General features: G+C 38.6%; 1 protein-coding gene across 3 annotated transcripts in view; it reads left to right on the top strand.

Moving 5' to 3' along the window:
• Adcy8 (adenylate cyclase 8) overlaps positions 1 to 19048 on the top strand; it is a 225049-nt gene that overhangs the window by 46147 nt on the left and 159854 nt on the right. For all 3 annotated transcript variants that reach the window (XM_052747909.1, XM_052747908.1, XM_052747907.1), the window contains exon 2: positions 7603 to 7752. In XM_052747909.1, coding sequence (XP_052603869.1) covers positions 7603 to 7752 — 150 coding nt within the window. The remainder of the gene's footprint in view (positions 1 to 7602; positions 7753 to 19048) is intronic.

Here is a 19048-nt window from a genome sequence, read left to right as displayed (position 1 = left end):
TTCACCCATATCTTGTAAATGATGATTAGTGGTACATAAGGAAGCTATTCATTAATTCATGTGGCCATTCATCAAATACTTAGCATATATGAAATGCAGAGCAATTCATAGACTCATTGTTGAGCAGTTAGTTATCTACTGTGCAAGGCAGTGGGTATCAGTCAAGCTGAGAAATGATCATGTCTGTGTGTGTAGAAGTAAAAAATCCATTGTGGCTTATAAACATCAGCCAAGCAAATAAGTATGTAATTATAATTAGTGATGAACACATAGGCTGTAAGAATCACGAATGTCAGGGAAATCTCTGGGAAAACTACAATAAAAGTATAAATGAGTGGTAAAAGAAATCAGCAAGACAAGAAGTCTCATGAGAGGCACCCACAGGCAGAGGGAACAACTTTCAAAAGTCCCCAAAAGAAGAAAACCTTAGGGAGTATCAGAATTCATGTAGATGCCAGGTAAGTATAGTGGCCTACCAATAAACCCTTCACTGAGAACACAGACACGGTATCCAAGGCACAAGCTGGCCAGCCAGACTAGCCATATCAGGTAGCTGTGGCTTTAGGGAAAAGGCTATGTCTTGAAAGAAGAATGTGGAGTGTGATCAAAGAAGATTCCTAATGACAACTAGTGTCTTCCTGTGTAAATGAATGCATGTGCATGCAAACTCACACCTTATGCATGCAAAAAGACATGTGTACATGTATAACATACCACACATATATGTATTTAAAAACGGGAGAAAAACAATTGTCGAGTTTATATAACTTGGTCCATACCTACTTGTAGCTTAAGTTTTCCTGCCTGGCCCACAGTCAGAACAAATCTCTCTCACCTGCCAGTCCCACAGCCTCTCAAACCCGACCAAGTAAACACAGAGACTTATATTGGTTTCAAACTGTATGGCCGTGGCAGGCTTCTTGCTAACTGTTCTTACAGCTTAAATTAATCCATTTCTATAAATCTATACCTTGCCACATGGCTCGTGGCTTACCGGCATCTTCACATGCTGTTTTTCATCATGGCGGCTGGCAGTGTCTCTCTGACTCAGCCTTCCACTTCCCAGCTTTATTCTCCTCCTTGTCCCGCCTACACTTCCTGCCTAGCCAATGGCCAATCAGTGTTTTATTTATTGACTAATTAGCAACACATTTGCCATACAGAACATCCCACAACACTTCCCCCATTTTTTTTTTCAAAAAGGAAGGTTTTAACCTTAACAAAGTAAAATTACATATAATTTGGGAATTTGGGCGTAGCTTCTCTTACTACTTCCTGCTGGAGGGGGGGTGCTGTATCTTATGGGGAAACAAAGAAAATTTTAGGATTATGGAATAGTCCATGAGGGTGTATCGTCTGAGCCAGTTGCCTTCAAACCATTCTGGATGTTGGATCATCTGGGCCATGGTGTCATCGGAGACCTTTCAGGGGGTCTTGGCTGGTCAAACCTGATGTGTCTTAATCTTGAACAAATCCATAGCCTCTGGCTTTCTGTGGAAACAAAAGAGACTCTTTTCCAAAGCAACATATCCTTATATCCAAATTTTGAAGTCAAGGTACCTTTAAAGTATACATTTTGACATAACTCAACAGCTTTTACAATCAAATGTTTTTCTGCAGTTAAAAGTCCCAAAGACAACACAATCCAGATTCTCTGTGTAATATCCATTTTTACGTGGCTTATTTTTTATACTACCTTTACTGTCTCTTTAAAGACTTTATTTTTTAAAACTATGTATTTGTTTCTATAACTCTATATATCATCTTTTTTGTCTCTTTCAAGCCTACGTATATTTTACACACACTATAAACTATTACATCTGAATCTGTCTTATTGTGAATCTGTTGCTTTAAACTGCAGCAGCTGTGGCTGCTGGCTCCGCCCACCTCAGCTTCCCAACATGGCTACGTTTACCACCAGCTCTGGGAGCTATGTGGGTCTATGCTTTTATCCAAACAGCGTGTAGTCCAGAAACCTCCCCTTTTGCTCTGCACCAGCAAAGGCTAAATCCACCACGCAGCTCAAAGTGCCACTTGCAAAGGCCTCATTCCCGCCATAGGCAGGTCGAGCACACACGATAGGAACCCGCCAGTAGCTCAAACGGGCAGCTGCCGCTCATTTGAGAGAGACAATTAGGAAGCTGTTTTTAGCTCCGTTTTAGAATCTTTTTTCTCAGTTTTTAGGTGGAAACTCTTGCCACCACATTGGGCACCATTTGTAGCTTAAGTTTTCCTGCCTGGCCCACAGTCAGAACAAATCTCTCTCACCTGCCAGTCCCACAGCCTCTCAAACCCGACCAAGTAAACACAGAGACTTATATTGGTTTCAAACTGTATGGCCGTGGCAGGCTTCTTGCTAACTGTTCTTACAGCTTAAATTAATCCATTTCTATAAATCTATACCTTGCCACATGGCTCGTGGCTTACCGGCATCTTCACATGCTGTTTCTCATCATGGCGGCTGGCAGTATCTCTCTGACTCAGCCTTCCACTTCCCAGCTTTATTCTCCTCCTTGTCCCGCCTACACTTCCTGCCTAGCCAATGGCCAATCAGTGTTTTATTTATTGACTAATTAGCAACACATTTGCCATACAGAACATCCCACAGCACCTACTCTGGAACTGAGTATCTCTATATAAGTATCAACCTATAGCTTAGGCTTGCTACCAACTAGCTCTTACAACTTAAATTAGCCCATATTTCTTATCTATGCTCTGCCATGTGGTGGTACCTTTTTTCAGCATGGCATGTTCATCTTCCTTTTCTCCACTCTCCTTCTTTCCCATGTTCTCTTCTTGTCCATGAGTCCCACCTAAGCTCTACCTGCCCAGCTATTGGCCAGTCAACTCTTTATTAACCAATGAGAGTAATACATATTCACACTGTACAAAAAGATTGTCCCACAGCATAGGAATGCAATCAATTTTATTTTGACTTGGAATCCTTGCTTAACTCTTCCTCATCTAACAATTTTACATAGAGACTTCAGGATTTTTCACACATATAGTCATCACATCTGAAAATAGCCATGGCATGATTCTTCTAATACACTTCCTTTGCAAATAATTCAGTAAACTTAAGGATTTCCTGTTCACTTGTTTGTTTCTTGTTGAAGTGGCCAGGACTTGAGAATAGTATTATAGTGATAACTATAGTTAGAACATGCAGTTAAATGTAGTAATAACTAATTTACAAACCTCTAAGCAAATGCTTTCAACCTTTTACCATTGAGTGCCATATTGCTTCAAGTGTTTGTGTTTCTGTCGACTCTAATATTTTTCTGTTGCTGTGATAAAACACTCTTTTTGAGTCAACAATGTGGTTAGGAAAGTTAGTTTCTGTTCTGAGAATTTTGTTGATAAGGAAACTATTGAGTTTTACTCATGCTTTTTATATAATGGGATATTTTATGTATATGTGTATATATGCCGAATCATATTAATTGATTTAAAAATATTAAATTACCCACAAATTCTTAGAAAAAACTCAGCCTAATCAACTTATCTTTTCTATACATCTATGTCTTCAATTATTTGTTATTATTATATCTAAAAAGTCACCTCCTCATGATTATGAACAAAATTTACCTGTAGTAACTTAACCAGATATACTGGTTTCAGCATATCAACATCATGCTAGTCCAAGGTAGACATTGTGACATACATCTACAATCTAAGCACTCAAGTGACTAAGGACAGGAGAACTGCAAGTTCAAGGCCAGCTCTGTCACAAATAGGACAGCCTCATAAACTGAGTTGGGGAACATTCTCTACTTTCTATTCTCTGGAAGAGATAGAATATTTAGATTATTTATCTCACAATTGTTTTATAGTTATCTGTTGAAGCTATCAGGGTTTGTTGTCTCCCTTGTGGAAAGATTTTTAATTTTGGTTATACATATTTAAATTTTTTCCTCTCTTTTTGAGTCAACTTCAGAAACAATGCACTTTCAGAAACATCTTAATTGTATTTGAGATCTTACTCACATTAAAATACATAATTAGCATTACTGTTTATTAAATTCGTCAAAGCCTTTAATTTCCTGATTTTCTAATCCTTAATACTGCTCTTTTGTACTTTTTCTCTTTACTCAGCTTGCAAAGAGGTGTTTCTGTTTTATTGTCCTCGGCAGAAAAGAAACAATCAAGTTTAGTGGCCCTTTAACTTTATTTTTTATTTCATTGCTTGTTGCTCCTATTGTATTGCTTTTTCCTTATATATACTTTGATTTTATCCTGGGGCTCGTTTTGTTTTATTTGCTTTAGTATGATTTTGATAATTCTTTATGTTTAGTGGCCAGCACATTCATCTTCAACCTTTTCTTTTTTAAAACTCCTAAGTCTTGTTCTGTAGTATTTTCATGGTTCTCCAGCCACCATTGTCCATTAGAAGATTATGATGTATTCTTAGATCAATGAGTTATTTGGATTTTTAAAATTTTATTAATTTCTAAGCACATGGTATTTTACGATGGTTCTTTTGCGCATTGCTTTGTAATTTGATGACATTATAGGGGTATTGGTTATTTTTCTGTTGCTGTGATAAAACACCAGGGCTTATCTGGGTTTATGGTTCTAGAAGGTTAGGGTCCATAGTAGTGGAGATAGCATAGCAGCAGCAGGTGGCAGACGTGGCTGCTGGAGTTGAATGCTAAGAGTTGAGGGATCACATCTTCAATCACAAGCAGGAAGCAAAGGGAGTGACCTAGGAATGGCACAAGGCTTTTGAAACCTCAAAGCCCACCCCCAGTGACATATTTCCTCTAGAAAAGCCATACCTTCATACTCTACCCAAACAATGCCACCAAATGGGGACAATGGACTCAAATATCTGAGCTTGTGGGAGTACATTCTCATTCAAACCACCACAGTAGTCATTCATTGTGTTTGTTTGACAGAAGTTCTTTAAAATCTGAAGAGGCTAGCATCTGGTCTTGTCTTAAGATGTGTTTACATTTTTCAGTATTTAGCTATGATGAATTTCAACTATCTAATTATTAGATGCTCTACTTCATTTAATGATCATTAATTGAAAGAAATATCCACTAATTGGAAGAATTATCTCTTGCTTTTTAAATTTCTTTTGATATAATAACTACTGGAAATAGAGCCAGGTGGTGGTGGCACACATCTTTAATCCCAGCACTTGGAAGGCAGAGGCAGGCAGATCTCTGTGAGTTCAAGGCCAGCCTGGGCTACAGAGTGAGTTTCAGGGAAGGCACAAAGCTACACATAGAAACCCTGTCTCAAACCCCCCCAAAATAATAATAACTACTGGAAATACATTCCTCTGATATTGATCTATAAACAATTTCACAGATTTTATCATATTTTGCATTATGTATTTTGAGACTATATTATTAAATGTGTTAAAATTGAGGCGTTTTTCCTTTTCCTGGTACATTGAATACTCTTCTGTTATATAATGATCCTATTTATCCCTTGTAATACTTTAAAAAACACAAACAAACTATTATCTATGCAACACAACTAATTTTATTTTGTTGTAAATTTCAGAATTTTGGTGTAGGTATATTTAGGAACAACTCATCGATAACATGGATTACTTCTTCATATTTAATTTGGAAATAGGTCTGATACTGGAAAGCAGATCCCAAATATCTAGTTTTGTCCTATGACTGTTTACAAGATTGTTTTTGGCTTTTAGCATTTGGGCTTCCATGTGTACATGAAATTTTGTTCACATTTAGCCTATGTGGACTTTACTGAGTTTCTTGAATCTGAAACAGCTTTCATAAAAATTGGTAAAAACTTTGGTTCTTTAAACAACTTTTCTGCCATGTTCTCTTTCTCCTTCCCCTATGACAATCTAAGTTATAGGTATGTTAGAATTTTTAATATTGCCACACACATTATTAAAGCCATTAAAAATATTTTTCCTCACAATGGGCATTTTCTACTGATGCTTATCTTATTTATGTGCTGCCTTAACATTACTCAGTGAACGTTTTAATTTCAGGACTAGAATTTGTATGTGTGTGCTGATGTGAGCCTGGGTTTTCTGTTTCTCTGTTTATTCCTTGTCTTTTCATTGATTGCTAGCATACTCACCCTTGTCCTTACCTGAGCAGTTAAAAGCACTGTATGATGAATTTTGACTGCTCATTCTGACATCTGGCTCAAGTCAGAATGGGTGTCTCTGTTGATCATCTTTTCTCTGGAGAAGGATATACATCTCCTTCAATGCTATATAACTTTATATTATGTTTGGGAAATTGTGAATACTAGGTAAGCTTATCATTTTCTGGAACTGGTGGTTTTCATTTGGTTTCATCCTCATAAATGTTTGACTTAGTTGAAATCAAATGAAAATCTTTGACTCTTGGTCTGTAGTTCCAATCTCAGTTCTGATCTTTAATCCTCAGTTCAATCACTTTTTATCTACCATGTGCATGTGTCATTCGGGAAAAAGTTTATACAAGAGTTTTAGGGACTGAGAAAGTAATTCAGTGGTAAAGTACTTACTTAGCATTCCCCAAACTCCAGATCCATTCTTTACCCACACCCCAAATTTTAGATTCTCTTCACTGGTTCTCTTCATTTAAGAATTTATTCATTTGTTTTTATTTTGAGATATAGTCTCAAAGAGTATCCCAGGCTAGCCTCAAACTTGTAGCAATCTGTTGTAGGATATTTTTATACTATGTGAAAATGTATTGCTGTGATTGATGCAATAAAAAGCTGAATGGACAATAGCTAAACAGAAGGTAAATACAGGATTTCCTGGGAGAGAAAGGAAAAGAAGGAGGAATCTGGATGTGGGGGAGATGCCAATGAGGCACGGAAGGAGTTGAACATACAGAATGAAGGAAAGGTATAATGTAGATTAATAGAAATGGGTTAATTTAAGTTATAAGAGCTGGTTAGGAACAAGCCTAAGCTATAAGCTGAGCTTTCATACTTAATAGTAAGTCTCCGTGTCCTTATTTGTGAGCTGGTAGCCCAAAGTAAAGTCCAATTACATCAATCCTTCAACCTTAACCCTTTGAGTGCTGGGATTATAGACATGAGCCACCATATCTGCCTCCTTTTAGGGATTCTTACCTTGTGTTAGGCATTATGGGTTGTGTTTGTTTTTTCTTGAGTTGGTGACTAGTCATGATTCTGTCAAAGAGAAACTTAGAGTAGTACTAAAAAATATGGCATATTTACTAATAGTAAATGCATGCTTTGCAGTAACATCAAAACATAGCACATTCACCATTAGTGAATGTAAGCTCTGATCCTTTTTGATTCCTTAACTCTATCTATCCCTAGCTTATTAAAGACCCAACATTCCAGTTAATGATGGAGGAAGGTGAGGTGAAGTGAAGACCCTTATAGCCTTTCTTATATCAAGTTTCTAATGAAGGTTCAGGCTTAGACTTGAGGACAAAACAGCAGGTTTTAATTGGGGAGAGTCGCCAAAGAAAGGTCTGTCTGAACAGTGACTTTTGATTCCAGATCAGAATGAAAAGTTTCATTCGACCAACGTGACACAAGACATTTAGGATATTGAGAGAGATTCCTGCTAAAATATTTACTTATCTTCATCTTTGCTGTTTGACTCATCTAACCAGGATGTTTGGAATTGTCTCACAGGTACTGGCCCAGGTGGTGCTATTCATGTGCATGAACACAGCTGGGATCTTCATCAGTTACCTGTCAGACCGCGCCCAGCGCCAGGCCTTCCTGGAGACAAGGAGGTGTGTGGAGGCCAGGCTACGCCTCGAGACAGAGAACCAAAGACAGGTACCAAATGCAAGATTGTGTCTCAGATGTCACCAAGACAGTCTTTCTATCCTATCCCAGGAATCTGTCTTCCTTCCAAATACATCCTGCTTTGCAAGCGTTCTCTTCAAGTCTCAGCCATGGGATCCCAGTGTCTAAAATACTCATATTAGGCTTTGAATCAAAGTAGGTTGTTCTTATACTCCACATTAATTGTTTCCTACAATAAATAAATAAACTTACTAAATACCATCCTAATACCTGTAACTGACATCACTATTTGAGACCAAGGCCATCATTCTTAGAAATCACCGGCACCCTCATATCGACCTTTCTTAAAACTATAAATTATTATTTCAGATAATTTTTTCACTACTTGGAATTTAAACTATAAACTCATAGCCAGGAAGTGATGGATCATGCCTTTAATCCCAGCACTTGGGGAGGTGGGGGCAGATACAGGCAGATCTCTGTGAGTTCGAGGCCAGCCTGGTCTGCAGCTCTGGTTCTAGGACACCCAGGGCAGCATAGAGAAACCCTGTCTCAACAAACAAATAAAAACTATAAACTTATAGAAGACCCTGATATTTATCAAATTGTTCATACTTCACCCTGGTTTTCGGGAGGGATATTACACAGAATAAAGTCAGTGAACCTGAAGCCAGACTCAGACCAAAGACGTTTAGATGGGGTTAGAAGATTGCAGAAATAAGTTTCAGTTCGAAAAAAAAAGTTGAAATAAAGAAGAATCTTAGACATAATGATTGGGAAGATTTATAGAACTGAAAAAAATAGCTTGTAGCAAATGATATGTTTTTCTCGAATGAGATATGCTTTCAAAAGATGAAGATTTGCTCCTGTTAAAGCTATTCAGATGTGAAAACTGCATACATTCCATTGCTTTTGAAAGCAATTGTTAGAGGAAAATATTAAGAGTGTACTGAAAACCACCTCTAGAACCAACATACAGGCTCCTAAATACACATGTTACTGGGAGTTGTATGCATAGTGGATGTATTAGCTATACCATAATGGGTTCTTCTTCTTCTTCTTCTTCTTCTTCTTCTTCTTCTTCTTCTTCTTCTTCTTCTTCTTCTTCTTCTTCTTCTTCTTCTTCTTCTTCTTCTTCTTCTTCTTCTTCTTCTTCCAGATATGTGTACACTGTAACAAACACATCCTAAGTCTTCACTTAATGAGTTGAGACATTACACTGTAGCTGTGAGGGGAAACAGAAGATTCTGACTTTTTTTAGGCATGAGTTTGGTAAAATCATGAAGAAGTCAAGGAACCCAGGTCTGTGCTATAATGGATGTGGCAGACAAGTTGGGTCCAACCATCCAGTCCAATACTCCCAGCACAGAAGACACCACTGATCTCATAGATTCTGCATCAGTGTTAGGGAATCCAGAAAAGGAAACTTCTAAGTTAATACCTAAAACAAACGCAAAACCTCCTTAACAGCTGTACTACAGGTTCTCTGGATAGCTCTGAGGATCAGTTAGAGAAATTATTTCCCAAAAGGAAAGCACTTTGCACAATAGAGATCTCCAGGAGTGTGTATTATGTTCCTGTGTAAAGCAGAACTGTTGCCAGATTAACATGTCACTCTTTCTATGGGACATGTGCCAACTAAATAAAAGAAAAAAACAAAAACAAAAAACCTCACCATGTTAATAATTTATTCAGCTGTTCAGTTGGTCTATCACAACAAGAACCGTGTTGAGGTTCCAGCATGAGTCATTCAGCATGCTCTTTGCAATGTTTATGAAATACTGGAGACAATGACAGTTGTGCCTTCATATCCTTAAGGTTTTGTCTTTTCCTGTTCTTCAGTTCCAGGTGTCTTAGGATTACAATAATACAGCTATCTAACTTGCTACAGAGATTCTTCTACTGCCACTCCTAATCATAATTAACTTTTTAATTTGTGTGTGTGTGTGTGTGTGTGTGTGTGTGTGTGTGTGTGTGTGAATATATATGTGTGTAGGGGGGAAGATGTTCTCATCTGTGTGTGTACATGGAGAATAGAAGAAGGATGTCAGGTGTCCTCCTCTATTACTCTCCAGTTACACCTTTTGAGGCATAGTCTTTCTCTGAACCTAGGACTTGGAATTTTCTTGACTACTCTGGAAACCATCAAGTCCCAGAGATCGACCTGTCTCTGATCCTCAGAGTTTTTCTATCTTCTTAGATGAGGGTCAGAATCCAAACCCTAGTCCTAATGACTATGTAGCAAAATCTCTTTCAACTGCCAATCCATCTTTCCAGCTCCTTAGCTTATATTTTTATTTGATAGAAGGAAGAAGAAATGTGTCAAGATGACAGTGCAAACTGTCCAAATGCAAATAGCCCAAAGACCGGTAGAGTTTGCGCCGCAGTCTACTGCTTCCTAGTGGAGCTGCCTACACTACTAAGTTCTCATCCTCAGGTTATGCATGCATTCATCAGTAGTATCTCTTCAGCGTTGTATTTGCATCACAATACAAAATTCTTGTTGGTTTCATGGACAAGAGGCAAGAAAAACTATCACTTAGTATATTTTTTTTAAGAATTAAACAAAATATTCCATAATCTTATAGACCCATGCTCACAGATATGATCAAATATTCTTTGCATGTTGCTACCCCTTCTCCTAGTATCTAAGATAACTGGCACTGTATCATTCAATGCCAAAGTGACTTCTCACTGACATTTGGTCTCTGCTGCAGGTTTCCATTATCCCTGGGAACATCCTTTGTGGTAGAGGGGCAAAGGAGTTCAGCAGAAAACACACAGGCTTTTGAATGAGAATGTCCTGGATTTGAAAACTTTCTCTGGTTACTATTTTAGTGAGCTGAGTATAATCTGAATCTTCTTTTCTTCATCCACAGCAAGGATATAATAATATCCTGCCTGAAAAGCCTCCTTAACAATTTGAAATATTATGTGCAATGCCTTTGCAAGTCACTGAAGAGTTTCCATTAGTGTTATTTTGTATAATTATTTATGTGACTCAGCCAATTCAGCTCAGTCCCAAGAGGACTCATTTGGGAAAACATTATGAATTGGCCTGTCTCATTTAAAATAAGGTAGAGCTATTTAGCTGGAGGTTAGGGAGAATGGAGGCTCACCTTAAGTACACGGCAGCTAGACCTCACCATCATTACACTTCTTCTGTATTTTTCAAAATATTATGTGTCACTGACAAATAGATCCTCATTTACCTCTTAGAGCTAATTATAATACTCTAATGGTTCATAATTCTCTACGATGCAAAGGAGGTACCAGAAGAGCCTAAATAACAGATGGCAAATGCTATCTGGATAATATCTCAAAGGATCCTAACAGTATTTTTTTGCAACTAAAAGTCAAAGCTGAAGAAGCCAGGTTGAACATAAATGATTCCGTTTTGTAGGGCTTTTCAAGTATTGGCTTTATCTTGTGGTAGGACACAAAGGGAGTATCTAGCTGACTTATTTGCTCCAATCACAAGCAGACTTATTTGTTGTGGATGGGTTATAAGGGGGAGGGTTCAGTTGAGCATTAGGAACATAATAGCAGCCAGCCATCAGCCCCTGGACTTACAGTTTATTGGATAAGGAAGGAGACAGACATCTCCAAATATACTTGTAGCAATAGTGGTTGGGTCACAGATAAACTGCAAGCATCCAAAGAGCTCTCTAAAAAGAAACACTGTCCAAAATGACCCATGAATGAGATTCAGCACAATGCGGTACCTTACCCTGGTCAAAACACACAAATACCTTGAAAGAGAACACAGTTTGTAGGTGTAACCTATAAATGTTCTCACGATTCTTCATTCACCTTGTCATCTTTATAGTCACATATCCATAGTGTAGAGGGTCAAGTAAGACTTCTTTGTCACCCAGACAGGTACTTGAGAATGCTAGATCTTCAGTTACATAAGTTACTGAGGATATTAATAGATAATCTCTTGAGTGTTTGGTGCTAGGTTTTTGTCTGATTTCCTCCAGGAAATTGTGTACTTCTTTGGTGGAACACTGCTGCTTTCCATTCACTGCAAATACAAGTCCAGAAGAATGGCATTTTAATAGACTTGCTAATGCAGAAGGGCCAAATTTCTTAGGGTCCTACACTTAGACAAAGAACTATAGGTAACTAATGACTGCTGGGAGGGGGAGAATTATCCTCTCCCAGGAATGAACTCCTCATTGGTTACTTAATACCAAGTGGACAGTTCTGAAACCACATACACAGAAACACAACAACCAAAATAAAACAGATTCAGCAGATGGTATTAATATATTTATGCATCCATATTGTCTTAGCTAGGGTTTCTATTGCTGTGATGAAACACCATGACCAAAAGCAAGTTGGGGAGGAAAGAGTTTATTTGGCTTATACTTCCACATTGTAGTCCATCACTAAAGAAAGCCAGAACAGGAACTCAAACAGGTCAGGAACCTGGAGGCAGGAGCTGATTCAGAGAACACAGAGAGGTGCTGTTTATGGGCTTCCTTCCCTGGCTTGCTCAACCTGCTTTCTTATAGAACCCAGGACCACCAGCTCAGGGATGGAACCACCCACAAAGGGCTAGGCCCTCCCCCATCAGTCACTAATTAAGAAACTGCCTTTCAGCCAGATCTTATGGAAACATTTTCTCAAGTGAAGTTTACTCTTTGCAGTGACTCCAGCTTGTGTCAAGTTAACATGAAACTAGCCAGCACATATATATGTACACATGTGATATTTATATATAGCATATGCATGTGTTATATATGTATATAATGATAAGTAAAGAGTTTGAGATTGGGAGGACCTGGAGGGTTTGGAAAGAGGGTATGTGGGACAAGCTGGAGAGAGGGAATAAATGAGAAGATTAATTAATTCTATTTTAATTAAAAATATAATTAAAAAGAGAAAAGAAATTAGAAAGTATGCTTATCCTGGAATGCAGAGAACTTGATAAAAATAGTTACACATAGATGCCTTATATTTATTTTATATGTAAATGATAACTGAAATGACAAAATAATGAAAAAAAAATCTCCTGAGTGTTAACTATGAACTGGTCATTTCTCAACATGCTTTATACACAGAATGCATAAAATTATTACAGAGCTCTGTCATAGCATGCTACATTGTATCTCAATCATACCTATTATTTATTAGGGAAAACTATGAGACCCTGAAATAGGTTTCACGGCTCATTCTTTTATATATACCATGAAGAAGTGCCCTAAAACCATTGTATAATATGACTATAAATATGAAATGCTCTCAATATGTAATGGTAGTTACTAATTGTTTTTCCAAATAAAACTTTTCAAACATGAAAAGTTTTGCTTGGTGATTTCCATCCCATAATAAGATGCCTGAAGTCCTGAGAAGCAGGTTTTATCATTGGAGAACCTGAAATATCATGCACATTTCTGGAGGTCAAACACTAGATTTTAAACAAGCTTCTTGAATGTGACAAGTTTACAATATCTCATTTCCTCTCTCAGAGCAAATGGCAGAACATCAGGCAGAAACTATTGAGAGGTCTCAAATGCTAACAGCTGTAATTTATATAATAGGCAGCTAAAGTTGAAAAGATTCTGGTCCCCCTTCTGTTGGAAAGACAAAACTTTGTCATCTTTTCCCACTTCCTCCTGTTCCTTTTACCTTCTCCCTCTTCCTCCTCCTCATTCTCCTCTTTCTTTTTTAAAATTCTTATCATAAATCATAAGTATCATGGCGTATCCTGATCTCCTGATCTCTTGGTCTCCAGTTTTTCTTCTTCAATCTCTACTTGAACCCAGAATCCTACCCTGGTTCAGAGCTAGTGAAGAGTAGATGTTAAGAAAAAGCTTTTTAGTGTCTAGAATATTTGAGTTCTGATCCCACTTATGACCCAATCTGACTATGAGAATTCAGGCAATCTTCTCTCATTTGGAAACCTTGGCATTGTGTATGATGAACATGCAGATGAACACAGTTATTATTCCCTCCTCTGAGGGAGGGATATCTTAGCCCAAGGCAAACTAAATGTTCTATGAATATTAAAGAAGACTCTATGGTAATAATGACATTGTTGTCACTTATCTCTATAGGACGACCCTCCAGTGACCATCTTCAATCTGTTATCTGCAAGATATTGAGTTAATCCCATACATAGCCCTTTCGCGCCTTTTGGGTTTGGTCCCCTCTTCTCTTCCAAGGTTCTTTCTCAGCCATTTCCTTCTCATACTGCCCCAAATACCCATGAGCAAGGAAGCTTGCTCTCCCTCCTCAACCCTCTCTCTCTCCCTCGAGACAAGATCTCAAGTGCCCCAGGCAGGCCTGGAACTCTTGATGTAGACAAATATATTTAATGAGCATCCTGTAACGACCTCCAAAATGCTGTGATTACAGGAATGCACCCATACATGCAGTTTAGATAGTGCTAGGGATTGGACTCAAGGATTTGTACATGCTAGAAAAGAACTCTCCCAAATTAACTATATCGCCAGCTCTGGCGTGTAGTTCTTTCAGGCTCCAAAGCCCACCTCCCTTGTAATACATTTCTATTCTTCTGTACTGAAATCCTTGCCTCCGTGAGACTTGTTCTTACCTCCTAAGTAGGGCTGCAAAACTTTTCTCATAACCCTACGATGCTATGAATGTTAACTCCCTTACAAATTGCATCATACTTTATGGCAATAACTTACTGTTCTAGTTACTTTTACTTTGCTGCAATAAAACCCCAAGAGAAGCAGCTTAGAGAATGTCTGTCTTAGGCAATGTTCTATTGCTATGAAGAGACAACATGACATATATATTTCCTTATAAAGGAAAACATTTAATTGGGGCTGGCTTACAGTTTCTGAGGTTTAGTCCTCTATCATCATGGTGGGAAGCATGGCAGCATGCAGGCAGACTTGGTGCTGGAGAGGTAGCTGAGTGTTCTACATCTGGATCAGCAAGCAGCGGGGGGTGGGGGGGGTGGGGGAGCAGTTTAAGCATTTGAAACCCAAAGTCTACCCTAGTGTCACACTTCCTCCAACAAGGCCACATCTACTCAAACAAGGCCACATGTCTTAATCCTTTCAAATAGTTTCACTCCATATGATCCTATAAGGGACCATGTTTATTCAAACCACCACAGAGAAGTAAAGATCTTATAGTTCCAGAGGGAGAGAGTCCATCATGGTAGGGAAGGCAAGGTGGCAGGAGCAAGAAACTGGCTGATCACATTCTATCTACACTCAGGAAGCAGAGAGATAGCACGAACAGGAAGTGGGGCAAAGACATAAATTCTCAAAACCTCAACCCAGTGTTGTAGTTCCTCTAGCAAGGCTTCCTCTCCTAAAGGAACAGTAATCTTCCCAAACAGCACCACTTACTAGGGACCATGTGTTCAAATGCCTGAGCCTATAGGGGGAACATTTCTTATTGCTCCTTCATCTATGTATCTCTTGTTTCATGACCACTACAGATTAGTGTAAAAGCAGTTTCTATATCTCATTCATCTGATATTCTGACATTTAACTAGCATTTTTTTATTAATATTCATTCAACTGGATAATATTGAACTTGAACTGTGGCTCTCTTCTTGCTCTTCTACGGGTGTGGATTATAAAAAAAGGTCCTGTGTAAAAGAAAGGAAACCTGTGCCAATCATAAATAATCATCCCCACTGAAGCTAGCAATTGGGTAAGAAGCATTCTTATCCAATTTAGGGAAAGCTGGGACAGACTGAATCACATCTTTAACAGACCAGCTAGGGGAATTTTCCATATGAAAGTTACATCTTGGAACATCTCTCTTTGGGGAGTTAGAGTCTAATTATTGTAGTTTTCGTAATCCATTTCTTCTCCCAAATGATCCAAATGGCCCATATTTATTTTAAATATTAAAATGAATTAATTGTTTTCCTTTCAGCTTTGAGAATTGCATAAACCTCTTTATGGTAATCATGGCATTTCGAGGTGTCTCAGAAGCTCCAGGGGCACTGGAATAAAGTTTCTGATGATACCATATGTCACAGCAGCAGGAGATTATTTTTAAATGCAGCAGCTGTTTTTACTGTATTAAAACAGCTCTGTTTGCCTTTACCATCTTTGTTAGACAATAGTGGTGTGAACTAGAGGTTTGGACAATAGACTGAATAACAAAGTTGGGTTCCTCACTGAGTTCTGAGTAGCTTAGTTTGATCCAAGTTTCTGCCTCATAGCACCTAGGATATTTTTAAAGGTACAGATACTAGATGAATAATAAGAATTAAGGCTGACCTAAAAGTGGAAGAGTCTCAAAATATTTATTTCTTCTCCAGGTATAGAGATATTATTATAGTATAAAATCCACTTGATCTTCCTGCTATCCAGTCATTTTTTTGCTGTTCTCAATCCCTTACAATCCCTTCCTTAAACCACCCATCAAGTTCAATCTCATCTGTTAGCATATCTCATATTCTTTATTCTCATTCACGGTTTCCTGCATATTCTCCACCTTTACTACACTTGCTATTTATGATCTTCTTCTTACCTGGTGTGACTTTCTTTTCACCCCTAGCCTCATACATTCTTGAGTGCTCAGGTCAACTGTTATCCCTCTACAAAGACTCCCTCTGAACCCTGCTTTGTGACCTTCATCAAAGTTATATTTGTACATCTCCTTATGGGTTTAATTTCTTTCTACAGTCTTCTGGATCCCTCCTTACATTTTTCTATGGGATGGATTTATTGAAATGGAACAGTTTCAAAAGAGGGAAAAGACAAACCAAGAAAAACAAGAGTCAATAGACATGTAGTGGCCTCTACTAATTGTTCCCCAAATATTGTTTCATCTATTAATAGATGAATGAGTAGACTTATGAAATGCTTTCCTCTTGTAGTGTAATTACTCAAGTCCTTATACTCCAAAAACAAGAGCCCAGTCTAACTTTGACCATTAAGAATGTCAGTCTGGCCGGCAGTGGTGGCGCACGCCTTTAATCTCAGCACTTGGGAGGAAGAGCCAGGTGGATCTCTGTGAGTTCAAGGCCGGTCTGATCTACAGAGCGAGATCCAGGACTAGGCCCTCTAGATACAGGAGACAGTTGTTTATCTTGAACTGTTTGGGGGGACCCCAGGCAGGGGGATCAGGATCTGTCCCTGGTGCATAGGCGGGCTTTTTGGAGACCAGTGCCTAAAGTGTGACACCTTGCACAGCCTTGGTACAGGGGGGAGGGTATTGGACCTGCCTCAGCTGAGTGTGCCAGGCTCTGCTGACTCCCCATGGGAGACCTTGACTTGGGATGGAGGATGGGTTGGGGGGGAAGACTCGGGTGTGGGAAGAGGGAAGAGGGGAGATCTGTGGTTGGTATGTAAACCAAATAGAAAATTTCTTAATAATAATTTTAAAAAAGAAGTAAAAAAAAAGAATGTCAGTCAAAAGTGCAGGCCTCCCGTGTATATCAGCTAGCCATGGTAATCAAGTTTCAGCAACATTAGGCACGTCTTCTCCTACTGAGACTGGACAAGGCAACCTAGTAGGAGGAAAGGGTCTCAAATGTAGGTAACAAAGTCAGAGACAGCCTCTGATGCCACTATTAGGAGTCCTACAAAAAGACCAAAATACATACTGTCACATATGTGCAGAGGGCCTAGGTCAGTCCCATGCAAGCTCTCTGGTTGGAGGTTCAGTGCCTTTTTCTGAAGAGAAAGGAGAAGGAGTAGATGGGGAGGGAAGAGGCGAGGTTGGGGGAAGGGACCAGGAGGAGAAGAAGGAGGGGAAACTGTGACTGGGCTGGGAAAAATTAACTAATCAATTCACTAGTAAAAATAAATTTAAAAAAAAAATGTCGGTCAACTCTTGTTCTGTTGGTCCCCCTTCAGATTCTATATTCCTTTACAGAAATGGCATCAACATGCTGCCAGAAACATATTCATGACCATCCTACTCTAGCAACAATCTGCTCTGCATAGTTAAATTTTGTTCATCATCTCCATTGTTTGTACATTTTCAGAGACAAAAGTAAAAGGTTATTTCAATCACCATACTTTCCCCAATATGTTGCATCCTGCAATTTCTTGTGATGGAAGAAATAATTGAAATCTATGCTATCTAAACTCCATCAACCATTTATGAGTATTGACAGCACATGAAACTGAGGGGGAAAGTGTGTGTGTGTGTGTGTGTGTGTGTGTGTGTGTGTGTGTGTGTGTGTGTGTGTTGCTTTTCAATTTTTGTTTGTGTATGTGGTCTGTGTATGTGTGCACACATGTGCATGTGCGTGTGCATGTGCATGTGTGTGTGTGTGTGTGTGTGTGTGTGTGTGTGTGTGTGTGTGTGTGTGTAAGTACAAGGTCAATGCTGGGTGTCTTCCCCAATCACTCTCTGCCTTTATTTTATTTATTTGTTTGTTTATTTTGTGACAGTGTCTCTCACTGAACCAAAAGCTCACTGATTTGGTGAAGCTAGCTGGCCAATGAACTTCAGAAATCTGCCTCATGGTCAGCTTTTTTAAGTGATCCCAACTCAATCCTCATGCTTGCATGACAGACACTTTACCAACTGAGCCATCTTATCAACCCCTGCCAAAATTCCATCCATTCTCGTAGATCCCCGTTCAGAACTTTCATAATATTAACTCATGTATTGTTACTATCCAGTTAGATTAGTGCATCATAAAACACATACTGTGGGTCAAGCACTCAGTTAGGTCCCAGAACTTTGTTTTAAAAAGATGATGTTTTCAATAGAATTTTTAGAGTAAACTGGAGTTCTGTAAGATTGACACTTTCCAACATTAGAATTATATGTAGCATATCTTACATCTCCACTCTTAAATGGCAAGCTCCTTGATTCACAGAGAGCTTTGTATTTCTCCACCCAGCAACTTCTATAAATATGTGAGTACTAGAGGGAGAAAGAATTAAGGGCCCAGAATCAGAAAATCAAGAACCAGAAAATGTAGAGAGTTCCCTTTCCTCTACACCTCCTTTATTCTCTTCTTCTTTCCAAATAAGTTTCTCTGCTATTCATGTCCCATTGTGGGAAAAGACAGTGCCTCAATTTATATCCACTTCAATCTAAAGAGTCTAAAACGAAAACAATGTTCTTCAGTCAATCTGAAAGGCTTGGAACTGAAATATAATTGGCCAGACTTAGGATGAGTAACTACCACACGGTTTGCTGGGAGAACACATCACACACAGAATTGTGGCCACTGAGAACGTTTCCTGATTGTAGGGTGGGCAATGTTATTATGGGTCTTCAACATTCTACTAATGACAAGGGACTATGTTACTGTTCCTACTGAAATATGAGCAAACATCTATTTACCATAGCTAGCATATCAACAACAGAACAAAGAAATGATTCCATATAAGTCTAACTTGGAGTAATGAGT

This window comes from Peromyscus californicus, unplaced genomic scaffold (assembly GCF_007827085.1).
Source record: "Peromyscus californicus insignis strain IS unplaced genomic scaffold, ASM782708v3 Scaffold_20__1_contigs__length_68692818, whole genome shotgun sequence".
NCBI lineage: Eukaryota > Metazoa > Chordata > Mammalia > Rodentia > Cricetidae > Peromyscus > Peromyscus californicus.
Note: the sequence above shows the minus strand (reverse complement) of the source record. Positions and strands in the feature narration are given on the sequence as shown.